Source organism: Brachionichthys hirsutus, chromosome 9 (assembly GCF_040956055.1).
Source record: "Brachionichthys hirsutus isolate HB-005 chromosome 9, CSIRO-AGI_Bhir_v1, whole genome shotgun sequence".
Taxonomy (NCBI): domain Eukaryota; kingdom Metazoa; phylum Chordata; class Actinopteri; order Lophiiformes; family Brachionichthyidae; genus Brachionichthys; species Brachionichthys hirsutus.
This window is the reverse complement of record NC_090905.1, coordinates 13448434-13466861: the sequence shown is the minus strand read 5'-3', so window position 1 is coordinate 13466861 and position 18428 is coordinate 13448434. Positions and strand designations below refer to the sequence as shown.

The window sequence follows — 18428 nt, the reverse complement described above, 5'->3', positions numbered from 1 at the left end:
ACATTTGAAATCGAACTCTCGCGTGAACGAAGCAGCGCTAAAACCAGGAAACCCTCAGGTTGTTACTTCATTTTAAATGTATTACTAGCCTTTGTATTAGACCTATTTACATTATAGCACACAAGGAAAATACAAACGTATTAAGTTAACAGAAGGAAAAAAAACAGATTAACATTTCATTTTATTCAAGAACCACATCTTTATTTACAATGACAGGAAATGCAAACATATATTTCCCTCAACAAACCAGTCATATTCAGACCAAAGTGATGAAAGCGCCATTCCTATTCTTCTTTTGTAGAGTTTTAGCAGCAACATCAAACGAACAGTCAGCCAAACGTACAAAAATGATCTGCATGCATAACGAGCCCGTCCTGCAGCCAGGAAAAGCAAACGAAAGCAGAGCGGCAGGATGATTGGATCGACAAAGATCAATCAAGAAGGTGATCACAGAAACAGCTGTGCAACAGGCAACAACTGTCCCGTGTGGGCAGTCAGTGGTGCGTCTCCAGTTCCACGATGGTCCACTCGCCCTGTGGAGACGCGGCGTCCTCCGGGGAGAAGCTGGTCACTGTGATACTGGTGGACGAGTCCTCCAAGGGCGAGATGAGTTCCGCCCAGCGCTTGGTCTCCTTCTCCGGGGACAGACCGTTCTGGCGGTCCGCACAGTCCCGTGACAAGGACAGCGTCTGCTTGATAAGGTACTGGGCCAAGTTGAGCTCCTCAGGCACTGGATTTATGACGCCCAGGTTGGACTCGTGGTCCGAGAGGAGCTGCCTGAGCAGGCTCCAGTCCCTCTCTGCGAATTCGCCGGTCCTTTCCTCCTCGGCTTTCGGTTTGCCGTTCCCGTCCTTGTCCGAGCTGCGCTCAAAGGCGTGTCCCACATCCATCTCGTAAATGGGAGAGAGGGCTTTGGATGGCCGAGGGTCATGTGTGCAGGTTTGATCCAATCTGTCACAACCATTGTCCCCTAAAAACAATCGACAATACTGCAAAATGACAAACTGGAAGACTCCTCCCACTGTGACTAGCCACCGTCACACCACGCGGATTACCCTTAATGCAACTGTGACCTTTAGACGACCTTGCATAGTGAAGGCAGCAGGGCAGGGATGCATTGGTGCTAATAGTCGCCATGACAACTTACTGGTATCGAATGAAGGAGATCCAGTCACATTAAAAACAACGCAGAGAAATGCTTTCCTGTTTATTCACCAGCGAACTGGACGTAGCAACAGCGTTCGGAGACTTCTGTGCCGGTCTTTGAACAAATAGAACCAAACACTCGTCACCTACGTTACAGAGGACACACGCTTACAGGTGAGACAACACTTCAGGAGCGGACATTTGTGCACCTGGACAAGGACGACTGGGAATGATCAAAGGTAAAAGGACAAATATATTATAATGCGCATGAACGGCTGCAACAAAAAACAAAGCCCCAAAAACCAAGGAACAGATACATTCACATCAAAATGAAGCTGAGATGGAAGGGAGGGAAATGCAGTGGGGGGGGGGGGGGTGCTACATAAAAGGTGCTACATGGAGCATTTTAGCACCAAGAAAGCTTTTTAAGTTTTATTTGGAGATGTTTGTACAACTATTACTGCAGTGAAGCAGCTCCAGAATGTTTGTTTGAGGCAGGCGGCGCTTTGAGATGGAAAATACTGTAGTGAATGAGAAGTCTGACATCTTTACAGCAAAGCTGGCTAAAAAAAAGATATATAGCAGCTTTGAGACAGCCATTTGGTTTATGGGAAATCGAGAGAAAATGTGGAGAACCTCATCAATACCAGTAACAAAGTCAGCCGCAGAGAACTGCAGTGATAATTATACAAGCATCCAACATTAAACCGGCCGGATGAGAGAATCCCGCAAACCATCGATGGCTTCAGCGGCCAACGACGGTCATCCCCGCTGCAGAATCACGAAGCGCTTCCATGCAGGCTTCCCTTTGAGGCGGGTCTGATCCGTCCGGGTGAAGCGGACTCTGCTGAAAGCAGTTCAGCCGATTCACACGTGAACCAGGATAAAAGGATTTCATGTTGCAAACCCAAACGAAGGACGAGGCAGCTTTTAGGCGAGAGAATATTTCATTTGGATTTGACGGCTAAGCGCGTTCAACCTTTCTGTGGAGGCGGGATCAGGGACAAACTACAACCTCCCTGATGGGGGTGGGGGTGGGGGTGGGGGGGGGTCAAAGAGTCTGTAGATCATACGTTACCTGCTGTGGACTGGGCAGCGTGTGCAGGAGAGCTCCCTGCCAGCCGAGGCTCGTTTAAGTCCAGACGTAGACCCGAGGCACTGCGGTGAGTTTTGTGCGGCCCGCCGTTGTCGTGTTCGGCGTGCCGTAGATCCAGGTGGCGCGGACGCTCCTGGGGAGGGAGGTCTCTGGCGTCGGCGTCGAGGAGAGGACCGCTGGACTTCCCTGCTTCTCCCCGGGCGGGACGACCGTCCTCCCGGATCTCGGTGAGGGACGCGGGCGACTTTCCCCGTCCCCCGGGGTCTTTGTCCGGCGTGCCCGGATTCTCCAGATGGGTCCGCTGCTCGCTGGTAATCGTGGAGTCGGACTCAAAGACGTCGCAGGGAGCGGCGGCGCCGTCGGGGGTTCGCACGCCGCCCTCCTCCGAGCCCAGTTCCTCACACTCGTCGACGGAGAGCAACACCGACCGGCGGAAGGTGGACGACGGCTGGTAGTCGGGTTGGTGGTTCTCCTCCACGCCGTCGTCATCGAACGCCAGGTTGATGATCCCCTCAAACTGTGGGGACGGTTCAGCCGGCGGCGGGGGAGCCCGACCCGGAAGCACCTCGACTTCAGACTTCTCATCCTCCGTCGCCTCTTCCTCGTCATCCTCTTCCTCCGATGAGGAACGCTTGTGGTCGGGCGCGCCGGCCTCCGCAGGACGGCGCCGTCTTCCTCCCTCTTCCTCGCTGGTGGTGGCGTCGGCCTCTCGCCCCCGCAGACGCACCTCCGCTCTCAGCCCGGCGCCTCCTTCGCACATCTTCAGCTCCTCCGGCGTGCTGGTGTCGCTGCTGCTGCGGCCCAGGAAGTCGCGGCAGCGCATGGTGCCGCACTTGGAGACGCCGCGGTCGTTGGAGCAGTCGTCGTCCTGCGAGCCGCCGGCGTCGTAGTCCTCCGAGCGGGGCTTGATGTCGTCGGAGGAGGTGGTGTGCGTGCTACCCGTCTCGGACTCCGGGCTGACCCGATGGTGGACGCCGCTCCAGTCCTCCACGGGGGCGTCGGTGCCGTCCACGCCGCAGGCCGGTTTAAAGGGGCGCTCAGAAGCCCCCGGAGAGCGGAGCTCGCTAAGGTGCTCCGCACCGGTTTGGGGGGGGGCGGCGTCAGTCCCGTGCTCTGGGCGACGAGTATCCCCTCCGCTCTGCCTTTCAGGCTGCTCAGAGACGAAGGCCTCTGGTCTCCCATCATGCACGGCGACACCAGCCGCGGTTTCAGCCGCACATTTGCTATTCGCAGCCTCTTTTCCATTGCTTCGTGATTTCTTGGAGGCGCTTTTGGAATTGGATTCAGATTTTGGAGGTTTCTCCACAGATAACTGGGAAGTCGTCTTCAGCTTTGGTCCAGCCTTGGGCGCGACGACAGAACTCTGCCTCGGAGGCGCTGCCGTGGCTTTCGCCGGTTTCGTGCTCGATTTAGCCGAAGGTCCATTCGCCGAGGCCGGTTTCGTGGTCTTCTTTTTAGACGCCTCAATGGCTGCCGAGGGTTTCAAACCGTCCTTGTTGTCTTCTTTCCTGGGAGAAGTTGGCCTTTTCACTGAGGATCCATGCTTGGACACTAAACCAAAGACAGAACAGGACATTCATACGTTGCTCCAGTAAAAGTAGAACCGTTGGAGTCCCTCCGTCGTCAGCTCACCGGAGAGCTCCGGCGTGCCTCTCCCTTTTGCTGCCGGCGGTTTCTCTGCTGCAGCCGGCTTGGCCTTGCCACCTTCTCTCACGCTCGCCTTATTGGTGGGACTGTAGAAGGAAACATTCAACACCACAGTGAACCAGCGGCTTCTGCCACAGCGAGACATCGTAATAGTACGACGCCGAATCAATGATGCATTACAGTATTTGAAACTGAAACAGAAACGCTGCTGGGCTCCCAGACCGGATGGAGGTGGATGGCACGCTTTCTGAAACGAGCCTTCTGAACACCTTTGAAGGGCAGATAAGAGGCCCGACAGAAGATTCCACCCAGCTGGCGTCATCCTCGACAGAAAACCGGGTCACACTCACCCAACATGAAACCGGAATCCCTGGGGAAGTAATAGATTACTATGACACCTGGGTCTTGGTTTTCTGCTCCAGCTTGTCCTTGTTTTTGCGTCATTCTCGTTGACTCAGCTTTAAATCTCTTAACTCTGAGTTAACGCGCGTTGTACCGCACTGCCGTCGGGCCCCGCCCTGCTGCTCCTGTGCAGGTGAGGGCCTGCAGGTGAGCGCCTGTTCGGTTTGTTGGGACTTTTTCACGCTGCTGTAAATGCTCTCGTGTACAGAACGTCATCAACGACCCGTTTCTCTCTACATTTTTCCAGGTACTGCAGTGCAGCGCTCAGCGCGAAGCTCACCTGCTGCTCTTTGTTGTTTCCGACTTCTGCGGAGGTTTTGTCAGGGGGGGTCTGCTCACGGCCTTGGCCTGGTGTTTGGGCTTTGCACCTGAAAAACAGAACATTAGCCAAATACGTTTGCTGAGAAGGAGAATTCAACGCTCCGGAACAAACCAAGTCGTCTCCAGGTCAGCCGGGATCGATAACGGCGTATCGTGCGGTTCGTTTGTGACGGTCATTTTCAGGGAGGGGCACAGGGGCGCACGCCGAGAGCCATGAACATTAATTCAGACCGGATCGCTCCACCTCACCGCCGCCACGTGATTGGCCCTTGCCTCTTTGTCACGGCGCTACAGGGCTCTGACCCGACCTGGAGCGTGCACGCTGATAGCAGCGCGCCGACGCCGACGTCCCAAACGGCGTCTCTCTGCTCCTCCCTCGCCCCACCTCACCGGTGGCCTCATCTATGGAAGCATGCCCCCCCCCCCTCTCCCCCCCTCTACACGCTGCTCTTTAACTAAACGGTTACTTGTGGGTCTCCCTCCTTGTGTTCTGGACAGAACGCTCAGATTCTTCCACATCCCAGCTACGGCGCTACGCGTGGAGCGGACTCGCTAGCGGCGGCGTGAACGTAGGACACCGCCGGTCACAATGATGAAAAGTGAAGTCGATGAACCTGATATGGATTGGGCGTCGTGGCGGGGGCTGCTGGCGTCATTCTCTGGCGAGGCGCTGCCTGATGCGGAGGAGGCGTTGGGCCGAGCTCGGGCGGCGCCAGCAGCGCCGTCGGGCCGAGCCGCTGAACTCTTCAGTGCCTTCAAGGCCGTCGGCTGGCTTTTAGAGGCGCTGCTCGGGGGACACGTTTTAGGCCGCGCCCCCGGGTTGGGCTTCTTTTCTTGCTCTTTTAGCTCCCGCCTCGCCCCCGCCGCTCCTGCGCCATTGACCACCGGCGTGCCGGATGACGCCGCCTTTGCTTTGGGTGCCGCGCTCCGGTCACCAGGCCTCTTTGCATTCCTTGGTTTGGAGGAATGACCGTCTCCAGCTTTGTTCGCCGGGCCCAGCTCGTCAGACTTCATGGCCGACGCAGCACTCTGGGACGAGGTCGCTCCGTCTTCAGGTGCAGGCGAGCGCCATAGCCCGACCCCCGGCTGCAGGAAACAAGAAGACAATGGGCCGATGATTAAATCGCCATCGCCATCGCACCCCCACACGCTCCGCCTCCATACAGGAACCCGATCTCTGTAGTCCAGTCACGTGCGTTTTGTCGACTCGTCTCAGGCGTTGACAGAAAGAAGAAATGTTCCGGAACATTTGCAAATCAAATGCAATGAAAACTCAGAATCGCCTTCTTGAGTTGGCGGAGCCAAAAGGATCATCCCAGAAGGGGCCGGCGTTCCTGCGTTCCTTCCGGAGAGATCTCCGGACGCTCCGCCGCTCCTCATCATTCATCCCTTTCTGAATTCAGCCAGACCTATCGGAGCGATACGCCAGCATACGACTCGGCGGCTCCTTTTACCGCAGCCCTTTGTTGTGAGGGCGGGGCTTCTATGAAATATGACGGGCCACAAACTGTGAGTGCCGTCAGAGAAACGCAAGCAGCTTCGGAGCTCGCAGCTCCAACGGACAAACAACTTTCATGGCCAATTTCCTCTGACGCAAATGACACAATAAACACCAAAGGATCATGGGAAAATAATATTACCTGTGAGCTACTGAGCACAGGCGTCTTGCCAGGCCTTCGATTGTCCCCTGTATCAATAGCATCTGTCAAAAAGAGGGGGGGGGGGGGGGGGGGGCGGGGAGAGATCACCAATTAGTGCCTCAAACAGGTTGTTTTTTTTTCTCAACTCATTATGTCAGGAAGAGAAGCCGTTCTTCCATTCACAAATATTTGTTTCCACACGCTGTGCCCGATTTTAACCAACACAAATCAATGGATGCATCTGCATCATCAATATCTGGAAACGACTCATTTGAAAACATGACAATCTTGATTCTTTATCGAATCAAAAGACAATGAGGCGATATCTAATCAGCAGATTCCAAGAAGAAGAAAGAGGATGAGTGAACCCTGCAGCACATTTCTGTGTACTAGAATCACTTCTACTCGCAGCACGTGTGTACTAGAATCACTTCTACTCGCAGCATGTGTGTACTAGAATCACTGCTACTCGCAGCATGTGTGTACTAGAATCACTTCTACTCGCAGCATGTGTGTACTAGAATCACTGCTACTCGCAGCATGTGTGTACTAGAATCACTGCTACTCGCAGCATGTGTGTACTAGAATCACTTCTACTCGCAGCATGTGTGTACTAGAATCACTTCCACTCGCAGCATGTGTGTACTAGAATCACTTCTACTCGCAGCATGTGTGTACTAGAATCACTGCTACTCGCAGCATGTGTGTACTAGAATCACTTCTACTCGCAGCATGTGTGTACTAGAATCACTGCTACTCGCAGCATGTGTGTACTAGAATCACTTCTACTCGCAGCATGTGTGTACTAGAATCACTGCTACTCGCAGCATGTGTGTACTAGAATCACTGCTACTCGCAGCATGTGTGTACTAGAATCACTTCTACTCGCAGCATGTGTGTACTAGAATCACTGCTACTCGCAGCATGTGTGTACTAGAATCACTGCTACTCGCAGCATGTGTGTACTAGAATCACTGCTACTCGCAGCATGTGTGTACTAGAATCACTGCTACTCGCAGCATGTGTGTACTAGAATCACTTCCACTCGCAGCATGTGTGTACTAGAATCACTTCTACTCGCAGCATGTGTGTACTAGAATCACTGCTACTCGCAGCATGTGTGTACTAGAATCACTGCTACTCGCAGCATGTGTGTACTAGAATCACTTCTACTCGCAGCATGTGTGTACTAGAATCACTTCCACTCGCAGCATGTGTGTACTAGAATCACTGCTACTCGCAGCATGTGTGTACTAGAATCACTTCTACTCGCAGCATGTGTGTACTAGAATCACCTTCTACTCGCAGCATGTGTGTACTAGAATCACTTCTACTCGCAGCATGTGTGTACTAGAATCACTGCTACTCGCAGCATGTGTGTACTAGAATCACTGCTACTCGCAGCATGTGTGTACTAGAATCACTTCTACTCGCAGCACGTGTGTACTAGAATCACTGCTACTCGCAGCATGTGTGTACTAGAATCACCTTCTACTCGCAGCATGTGTGTACTAGAATCACTTCTACTCGCAGCACGTGTGTACTAGAATCACTGCTACTCGCAGCATGTGTGTACTAGAATCACCTTCTACTCGCAGCGTGTGTGTACTAGAATCACTTCTACTCGCAGCGTGTGTGTACTAGAATCACTGCTACTCGCAGCACGTGTGTACTAGAATCACTTCTACTCGCAGCATGTGTGTACTAGAATCACTTCTACTCGCAGCATGTGTGTACTAGAATCACTGCTACTCGCAGCACGTGTGTACTAGAATCACTTCTACTCGCAGCATGTGTGTACTAGAATCACTTCTACTCGCAGCATGTGTGTACTAGAATCACTTCTACTCGCAGCATGTGTGTACTAGAATCACTGCTACTCGCAGCATGTGTGTACTAGAATCACTGCTACTCGCAGCATGTGTGTACTAGAATCACTGCTACTCGCAGCATGTGTGTACTAGAATCACTTCTACTTCATCTTGTTCACATCCACACAGCAGCAAATAAATACACGCACTGGCCACAGAACGAACATGCTCGAGTTGGACCGGACGGAACGCAAAGAGAAGCCAATGCGTAACGGAGCCGCGTCTGCTTGAAGGGCCGACGCTTCGGCCCGAGGTTGGGTCAGGAGGAGGAAAAACACGCAGCACGAATAGCCTGCGTCAAAACACAAAGAGCGGCTCCTCTACCTGCGAGGATCTGCCTTCGGTGTGCGGCGGGCAGCGCCCCCCATCCCTCCGTGCGGCGGGCGATGTGGAAGGGCCGAAGCGGGAAGGGCCGAAGCGGGACGGTCCGAAGCGGGACGGTCCGAAGCGGGAAGGGCCGAAGCGGGAAGGTCCGAAGCGGGACGGTCCGAAGCGGGACGGGCCGAAGCGGGAAGGGCCGAAGCGGGAAGGGCCGAAGCAGGAAGGTCCACAGCCAGCCGTGCAGCGTGCGAATCTCTCGCCTGAACGGCTGCAGTCAGCAGAGGAGAAGGATGAAGGGGGGGGGGGGGGGGGGGGGGGGTGCTACAGGCAAGCAAATCAGCAGCTGCTTGAAGAAGTGTTCACCATGGCAACAAATACCCCTCCCTCTGTCTCCGTGGCTCCTTTAAGCGACATCAGTGACGTCAGCGGCCGTTTCCACGCCTGATTATAAAAACAGGGCAGAAAAAAGGGAGGAGCCAGTGCTGCCGCCTCTACTGCACTAACCACACGCACACGCACACACACACGCACACGCACACACACACACGCGCGCACACACACGCACACACACACACACACACGCTAGTGAAGGCCGCCTCTAATCCACTCCACCGCGCTGTTCAGTATTTACAGGAGCTGCACACTTAATTGTGTATCCAGGGTCACTTTGAGAGCCTGTAATCTGATTACTGGCTTCACCATTTAATCATCGATACAGTCACTATGCTGCATTTAAAGCCGCGTTTACAGATGCACTTTGAATTGTGATATTTACAGAAGCAAATGATCCTCCTTCTGAACGCATGGCGGCTGCAGGTCGTATTCTAGTGACGCTGGGATGGGAGAGATGGCGCTCACGTCACGCCATTAACGTGACCTTTTTTTCAACGTGTTGTACACAAACACACGATAAAAAGAACAACAACTTTGGACAAGAGACATTGAGCTGCATTTCCATTTTTACGCAATTTAAATATCTCGGTCTGTGGTTGGACCCCAAACTTCCTTTTAACTCTCACTTGCTTTCTGTTTCTTATAAAATCACTTATCCTTTGAAATAATGCCTTTAAAGTTAACTTGTTATTTATCTGGTTGTTGTTTCTATTTATTTTCTCCTTTAAAGGTACTCTTCGTGGACCTTTTAAGGCTATTGTGTGTCTTTATCAATGGAAACTTTTTTTTTGAAATAAGTGGTTTAATAAATTTACGTAAAGGGCAGGCATAAAAAAGAAAACACTTGGAAATGTTTTTTTTTCTGATTTGAAACAGAAATAATGATGTTGTTCTTGAAATAGGTCGGCAGTGATTGTGTGTGTGCAGCTTATGTAAGATGGATGAATACACACCTCAGTGCCATTTAACATTTCTGTCAGCATACAAACAATGTAGGGAAGATAAAAATACACGACTAAAAATACTGAACTGTCTGAAGAGCCAGAATAACTGCTTCTATATTTAAAAGTACCTCCATTACTATTCTGGTGTTTTTCACCTTTTTAAAAGCTTGATATGATGAATACGGCAAACACATCGGGGCCACAGAGCGTAGCTTCAAACACTTGCTAGCATCATCTTGATGCAGACAAGACATTTTACAGACCAGTGTAGTCCTACAGAGTGACATGTAGTTTATTTATAAAATACAAGCAGTGTAGACCTGGCTCAGTGAATTTCAAAATGCAACGTGTAGGAATAAATACAAAATAGTACAATAGTCTACCATCACTGACATTTCTATACATAAAGTTATCAACATTCTCTACAAGCATCTCTGTGGAAAATATAGAAAGAGAAAACTCCTTTAGACAAGACTTCCTGATAAAGGGAACGGGAGAGGACTGAGCGACCCGGCGAGACACACAAGTATAGGAGACGGCGCCAAGTCCCTCTATCTACGCTGCGACAAGTCCAAAGTGAAAAGGCAACACAGAATACGAGTCACGAGGAGATTCCACCACACACCTGCACTGCTATACTGACAAGCTTTAAAATAAATGTGTTGAACATGTCCAGTCTCCTCTATGGCAAAGTGTGCTTCTTATCTTGTTTAAAAAAATAAACTTCTTTGAAGTTGAAATGTGACGGATTTAAAAGAATGATTGCATTATCACATATTCCAGGCTTCCAGGTGTGGCCAGTGAGAGGGGGAAGGGGAGTGTGCGAGGGGGCCTCACCGTGGGTTTAGGCCATGTACACACGTAGCCGGGTATCTCCAAAAACAACGATATTTTAATAACAATGGTTTCTCTGTGTGGAAGCCAGTAACCGGAGGTTTCAGGTTTCTGACATCACATGTGTGACCTGCGTCAGCATGGATGCCTTTAAAACTGTGTTGCCTTTAACAACTGTCCAGGCGCTTATTGTTTACTTGTTGACTTTATACTCCAAAATTACATTTAAGAGCAATTCTGCCCCTTTGTCGGTTCCATGTTCCATGTTTTGCGAAAGCGACGGCGAGAGACGGAGCGTTCTGATTGGATAGGATTTGGGGAACTATGCCACCGATTGGTTTGTCATGCTTATGACATACCGCTTCTGCAGTTAGGTGTGGATGGATTTCCTTTTTTAACAACGAGGTCGTGTGGATGCTATTCTTTTCGAAGCGGAGGGGGAAGGATTTTCCGGCTACGTGTGTGCATGGCCTTAGTTCCTGTAGCTTTTGCGTCCCTCTCCCTCCTTGAGGAAGGTCCATATGAGGGTGTTCACAATATCAGGCTGGTCCTGCTGCAGCCAGTGACTGGCCCCAGATATTATGTTGAGACGGAAATGATTCCGAATGTAGAAGCGGCAGGCCTCGGCCATTTCCTGCTCCAAGAAGGCGTCACGCTCCCCCCACAGCAGCAGCACCGGAGACATGACATGATTCTGGCTCAGTGGGAGGAAGCTGGGAAGAGAACATGAATGTATTAATGTACCTTTTCACCTTTCTTTCTGTTAAAAGTGTAACATTTGGATTGTTGAATTCATCCAATTATACAAAGCTACTGAACCCAATTTCCATAAAACGTGGAGAACTGGGATATGGGTCGGACTGGTAAGATTATACGCACTGTGTACTCCTGTGTACAGAATTTACCTTTAACTGCTGATTTACAGTCGGCCTGCACCGCTGCACAGGAATGGCTGAATGGACGCTGCTGCATGTTTACGGTCCCTCCCTCTTAAAGTGGCAGTTTAAAGCACAGGCACAATTCCAGATGTAAAAATAATTCTAGAATCTGGATCCAGATCCGGATCAACGCCATTCTCGGGGAGGACCGAGCCACGGACAGAACCTTGCTTGTGTAAAAATGTTCAAGTCGATTGGGTTACTAGTTTTTGAGTTATGCGCGCGGACAGACAAACAAACAAACAAACAAACAAACAGACAAAAGGACCCGATTGCAATACGCTCGCCTCCGCTTCGGCGAGGGTAATGAACAGAGCTACTTCTAAAGCCCTGTATTAAACGTCTTTGCCCGTAATCTGCCTGCTGCTCTGAAGCGTGAACTGTCCCCCACCTGAAGACATTCCTGTAGTAGTTGAGGGCTCCAGTCAGCGCCCCCGGCTGTGAGAGTGCATACAGGTAGGCCTCCAAATCCTCAGCGGTGAGCCACCGGCCGTTTCTTCCAATGCCTGTGCTGCGACTCGTGAACAAGGCCTTCAGAGCCTGCAGCAGAGACAGCAGCAAATGTCGGTGTGAATTAAAGTGACCGGGATTTACAGAAAGCCCGGAGAGTCGGCAAAAGTTAGTGTCGGCTCGACAACATTTACGGCTGTGTTTTTACTTCAGAACACTCCAACATAAACTTAAAGGAAAACATTACCCAATCTTACATTTAATTACAAAATATCTGGAATATAAGTTCACAATTTTGTTAAAATGTTCAAAACATCTTGTGAAGAAAATTGAGAAAAGGAAAGAAACGGTTCACCTTTTAGCTTAGCATAGCATTAATCATTATGCTCAGTCTAAAATAACACGGTTTATATTTACTCAATAAATAAGACTTTATGCATTGAGGAGCCATTTCACAATCCAACAGGCTTTTGTGATGAACTAGGCTAACTAAGGAATATAAAAGTAGAATATAAAAGTAAATGCATTTTGTGCACTTGTGTGTTTTCAATCGTTAAATAGAAGGGGTGATTAACCCCTTAAATCACCTTTGAATGGCCGTTCAGCTTATTATTGTTTAATTTAAATGGCGTAATAATAATTTCATATTTCCGACATGATTAGTCGATCCTCCGTGTTCACTGAAACTAACCTCTTTTACAGCAGGATAGTGTTTCGTCACACTGATGGAAACACTAAAAATACATTGGCAGTGTAAAAACCCACAACACAACACAATGCACGATGAAAACACACACGACCTTGACCTTGAACTGGGCTTAAAAACGCCACATAACAGACCACCTTGAAATCATTGATGGAGAGCATGAGCTCTGGGAAGCAGGGGAGCTGGAAGAAAAAGAAATTGCTGGATTTCAGCAGCTGGCTCGGGTGACGCAGAGCGTAATCTGGAGGAGAGGAGAGGAGAGGAGATGTTTGATATTAATTAAAGGTCAAGTTCATCGGGGTTGTGGCCGTGATAGTCGATAGACTGCTTCTCTGCCTGCACATTAGCCTCCTGTAATTAGCTTCTCATTATCTTCCTCTTGAAGCAGAAGGGGATTTGCCAGATGGATGCAAACATGAAACTGAAGTAATACTTCCTAATTAATGATAATAATTACGGTAATAATCTCCCTAATTAGCACAAGGCGGACGGGATCTTTGGCAACAGAACGACTCACATCTGAGCATCGATATATCAGGACACGGTGACGTCATACCTGTGAACACAGAAGGGTGGGGGCAGTTCAGGACGATGAGCTTTGTTACCATCTCTGGGTGGTGAATGGCAAACAGCCAGGCGACGGTCCCACCCCAGTCATGGCCGACGAGGCAGCATCTGTTGTAGCCTTGGGAGAAAAGCAGGAAAGGCAGTGGAACAAAAGGGCAGGATGCTGCTGGCTGCGTGTGCCAGAGGACAGTTACACCGTTCATAACACACGGCTGATCATCAGGATCACATCGGTGAGGCCCGGCGCCCCCTAGCGCGACTCAGACCGGCCTCAGCTGAACGTGCTACCGGGCTTTACCGGCTGCCGCTGCACACCTCCCTGCCTTCGCTCCTGCATTTTAGGAAGGGACAGCGTTCCTTGCTTTGCATGGTTTAAGGTCCGACTGCTGCAGCACAACGTCTCAAGCATGAACCGGAATGCAATGTGCAACAAGTGGGCGCTAACAGTTGGTGTGAACAGAGACGACTGCCTCCCACTGCCACAGCAAACGGTGCTCCTCATGGTCACTGCATTATTCAGCGCTTCGCTGAACCCAGTCAGGAAACGAGCAGAGGCAGCTAAGCTAGCAGCTAAGCTAGCGACGGAAGCTACGAAACAGCTTTATTCATTCATCAGAATGTACGTTTTGAATAAGGAATGTGTTGAAAGGCTTTTTGGCGCTGAGCTGGAGTTTTATGACGATGTCCTTGGGCAAGACACTGAACCCCAAATGTCTCCCGGTGGGTCTGGCAGCACCGTGCACGGCAGCCGTCGCCATGCAAGAAGTGTGAATGTGTGAATGTGTGTGCGAATGGGTGAATGGGTGAATGGGTGAATGGGAGGCCTCGTAAAGCGCTTTGAGCACCGGAAAGGTGGAAAAAGAGCTTTATAAGTGCAGTCCATTTACCGCAAGTCCCAGACCTTAACAGTTATCTTGTTGAATATGATGTTAAAACTGATGGCTAAATATATTAAAAAATTACAAATTAAAATTCAGATTTGAGGTAATCCCAAATGTAGCAGAACTAACTGACGGAAACATCTGTGGCGCTTTCACCAGTAGAGGAGAGAACATGTTAGGTCGATACGACTTTAATCTGCCAGCCCCAGGCTAGCCTCCTGCTAGCGTTAGCATGCAGTCTGCAGGAAGGATGAGTCACGGGGAGATTGTCCCGCCGTGCTGCAGGCCAGTTTGAGACCGATCAACAGCTTTGGCTGTCATTGGAGATGATGCCAAACACTGTCCAGTACCACACACGGTTCTCCTGCGTTCTCTCACCCAAGTACTCCACGATGTCCTTGACGTCTGTCACCAGGTAATCGAAGCAGTAGCTGTCGGTGGAGAGCAGCAAGTCGGACTCGCCGTAGCCCCGCATGTCGATGGCCACCACACGGAATTCACTCTTAAACTCTCGCAGCTGGTAGCGCCAGGAGAACCTGAGGCACACAAGCAGATATTTTACACTTCAAGAGGAAGAGCCGAGTGTCCTACATCACCCATAATGCAGTTCAATGGGCTATTTCATTTATTTCTGCCTCCCAGAACTCAAAAATCCCAGTTTTCTACAATACCGAGTTGAACATATGCCCGGGGCTGCAAATAGTTTGTAACATTATTGGAGGTGTTATAATCAGACTTTAAAAAATAGCCCTTTAGAGCCACACATCACATGATGTGACCCACCCAGCAGTTCAGGGTGGGTCGGGGATCCCTCGAGCTCAGGGGGCCACAGCCACACACAGATGTGTCTAAGGTACAAACACATTCAGTGATACCCGTTTCAGTCCTTGTTTGCCATTCCCTCTACAGCTTTGGGAAAAAAACACACACTTCATGAGATACATTTTGCAAACTCCTTCAGAATAAGATGCGTAAATACAAAGTCTACAAATGTTAAAAATGGATTGCACAAAACAACACACCACATATTCGCACCATGTCAAAGAAGTAATGTGCTTTATTACAGCCTTTAGAACAGAAGCTGTGGGGCCTACATCTTTGAATGTTGCACAAATCCTCCTGTGACTATAAGCAAGTCCGACTTTAGCTACACAACATGTTTGAGACTCCATTTTTAAAAAACAAAAAAACAATAGACAGGATTGGGGGGGCTTCAGAGGTGACTTCCACTCTGGCTGAGTGGAAGTCACCTCAGTGTACTCGAAGCTGTCTCAGGTTCTGATCCATCCACTGATCATTCGACCTGGGATGACTTCCGTATCTTGTCTTCTGTAGCGGCTCCTCATCGGGACTGAAATCCCTCCTCCACCTCCTGCTACTCCTCCTCCTCCTGATGCAGAACCCTGGCTGTGATTCTGATGAGTCAGTATAAGATCCCAGCACTCTCTCAGATCTTAGAATATAGATGAAGCAAAGTAAGCCCCAAAGACCCCCCCCCCCCCCACCACCGTTAATGAATCCCTGTGCTGTCAGCAGTTTATAGAGCATGCTACAGATCTGGACAGGGTTACAGCTCTACGGCCCCAATCCAGGCGCAATGCTCGCCGCCGTTTTTCATCTCATATCAGGAGGAAGAGATCTCGAATGCCTGGGGGGCCCTTTTCTCCCGATGGCAAATCATGTCATCGTGCGTGAATGAGGATTTACTTCCACAGCCCAGGAGCAAGCACAGTCTTACTGTCAGGCTCTCTGCTGCTGCATGCAGTGGAGCCAAACCCATCACCTCCTCCCAAGACCGCTTTCACGTTGACCTACCAGAACTCAGGGAAGCCATGCAAAAACAGCATGAGTGGTTTCCCTCGCTCCCCGGCAGCAACGTAATGGAATCTAAGGCCAGACTCCTGCGTGGGAAGAAGACACAAGCGTTTGAGCACAAGCATCACGAACAGAACAAGTCAGCACTTCCCAGTGGCTCGTCGATGGGAATATCTGCACGGACATATAGGTGGACAATAATGTGATGATCAGGGAAATGAAAGCAGTTGTGAGAAAGTTGTGCAATAAAACTGAATATTATCAGTGTGTTGTTTAGCGTCGACCTCTACTGTGTTTTGTAGAAGAAGAAAACCTAAAAATAAAAATGTTCCTATTTATTTCAAGAGAACAGGCATCAAGTGCTAATGGTTCGCAACCCCATGTCTCATATAGTGGTCGCTGTCTGCTTCAGATTGGACTTCACTGCTGATGAAACATTCACCTGAACGTGCTCATGGTGTGTTCAATGCAAACTGAGGCCCGGGGGGCCATATACGGCCCGTTAGGCTTTGTAATACTTTGTAATACTTTGGAGCGGATCTGTCAGGAATTTTAGTTTTAGTTTTTGACCATTAAGACCATTATTATTATTTTATTTTTTATTTTTATTTTTTTTGGGGGGGGGGGGGGATCCATGGAACTGGGTGGAAGTAATTGAAGAAACCCACCAAACACAGTCAGCCATTAAACTAATTCTGACACCAACGCGATTCCAAAGCCTGAGGGCAGGTTTTCACGAGGAAGGGGTCAATTGAGGGTCAAACGATCAAGCGGTGCGTTCAGGTGCAATGACATCATGGGAAAATAGAGCTCTAACGCTGGAGGTTCGCGCTCTCTCTCGGTGATTGAGCTGCCGTCGTGTTCTTTTACTTCTTTTCATACTTCTACCACATTTTATGAAATGCTGCACATTTTACACGCTATAGCCGGACGCTCTTAATATTACGATGCCTGGCAGAGTACGTCGTTATACTTCAAGTATATTTAGCTGAGAATATTCTTAGGCTTTAATACTACTATAAAGATGCTGCAGTTTCCTCTCCTATCGCTACTTGTGACCATTCTGTGGCATTTCCTGCTATGTAGTTGCGTAACGCTGACCGCGGGCCGGCGGGCGGAGACGCAGGAGCTGTTCCTTCAGCACCACCGGCGGGCGGAGACGCAGGAGCCGTTCCTTCAGCACCACCGGCGGACGGAGACGCAGGAGCCGTTCCTTCAGCACCACCGGCGGGCGGAGACGCAGGAGCCGTTCCTTCAGCACCACCGGCGGGCGGAGACGCAGGAGCCGTTCCTTCAGCACCGCCGGCGGGCGGAGACGCAGGAGCCGTTCCTTCAGCACCACCGGCGGGCGGAGGAGACGCAAACAGACCTCAGGCCTGTCGGTCCGTTCACGACGCGACACGAGCGACGTGTGGGAGAGAGGCTCACGCTCGCGCACACGCACGCACGCACGCACGCACGCACACACAATAGGTTCCCACTCGTCTCACCTTGATCCTGACATAGCAGTGGGTTCCCAAGGACGTGTCGTTGAGACAAGCCGGGGGGGTGTCGCGGATCGTCCACCGGAAGGTCGTTGTCGGTCTGAGGAGGACGTTCCACCAAAGTTTCAGCAGCGCCGCGCCGGTGCAGAGCGCGCAGTAACCGTAAACCAGCGCCCAGAAGCCCAGGACGCGCGTCCTCAGCGCGAGTCTGACCAGAAATACAATCAAGTCATGGAGGACTCTCGCCATCTTTGCATCTGTACCCCGCGGCGGGGGGAGGATCCAGATAAGTTACCGATCGATTCCGTATTTGTAAAGCGCTCCTCCGTTCGAACACGGCTCCGCCTCCGACAACGCCGCTGTTTCACACGCACGACTGTCTGAAGGGAGGATCCCAGCAAGGGGCTGAATGGGACGGTGGCGGGAGCATCGCGCCAGGTGGCACGCGTGCGCGTGACAGCAGCGTGTTTAGCAGGAGACGGTGTTGTTGCGCTGGAGCGATCGATGAAGGGGAAATCACCGCAGCATCACGCCGCTGCTATGGCAACAGCACCGCATCTGTCAAACAGCACGCACCGCGCGTGATAATGGCACAGTTTCAGCCTCGAACAATAAATATCAGGAGAGGTTTTATTCGATGTACCGCTGGGGGGGTTGGACGTCAGCGCATTGATATCCCAATCAGCTGTGATGCGGTCACAGGTGATCTTACATCACCCACATCCACAGCTCAATACTGTGTTTGAGTCCAGTGATAAAGCTGCCCTATCCCAAAGCATACAATATGAGAGAGAGAGAGCTCCTCTTTCGTGTGTTCCTGAACAGAGAGACCTCGTTGACGCGTTCCTCAAAGTTCTTTCCATTATTGATAATCCTAGTCTGGATTTAAAGTTCTCCTCCGCTGAACGCAGCCTGAACCAAATCCAACTTTCTCCTCTTTGGCATTTTCAAAACCTCCCACCACCAGATTTT

The 18428-nt window shown here is 50.5% G+C and overlaps 1 protein-coding gene across 1 annotated transcript; it reads right to left on the bottom strand.

Annotated features, from left to right (window-relative positions):
• Positions 1-339: 339 nt before the first annotated feature.
• On the bottom strand, positions 340-17705 carry ephx4 (epoxide hydrolase 4). Its single transcript, XM_068743593.1, has 15 exons — positions 17463-17705; positions 17063-17302; positions 15973-16058; positions 14536-14693; positions 13315-13394; positions 12994-13045; positions 12847-12950; positions 11945-12093; positions 8448-8704; positions 6253-6314; positions 5227-5698; positions 4572-4659; positions 3875-3975; positions 2225-3793; positions 340-970 (listed from the first exon to the last, which is right to left on the bottom strand). The coding sequence occupies exons 1-15, from the start codon at positions 17703-17705 to the stop codon at positions 495-497; spliced, it is 4137 nt and encodes a 1378-aa protein (XP_068599694.1). The 3' UTR covers positions 340-494.
• Positions 17706-18428: the final 723 nt, after the last annotated feature.

What these genes read in the sequence shown, in the direction of transcription:
- ephx4 (XM_068743593.1), bottom strand. Translation starts at nt 17,705, where the DNA reads ATGGCGAGAGTCCTCCATGACTTGATTGTATTTCTGGTCAGACTCGCG. An exon ending in CCATTCACCACCCAGAGATG is followed by an intron (nt 13,046 to 13,314) that starts GTAACAAAGCTC and finishes GCTAATGTGCAG; the next exon opens with GCAGAGAAGCAGTCTATCGA. An exon ending in AGGCACGCCGGAGCTCTCCG is followed by an intron (nt 3,794 to 3,874) that starts GTGAGCTGACGA and finishes TCTTTGGTTTAG; the next exon opens with TGTCCAAGCATGGATCCTCA.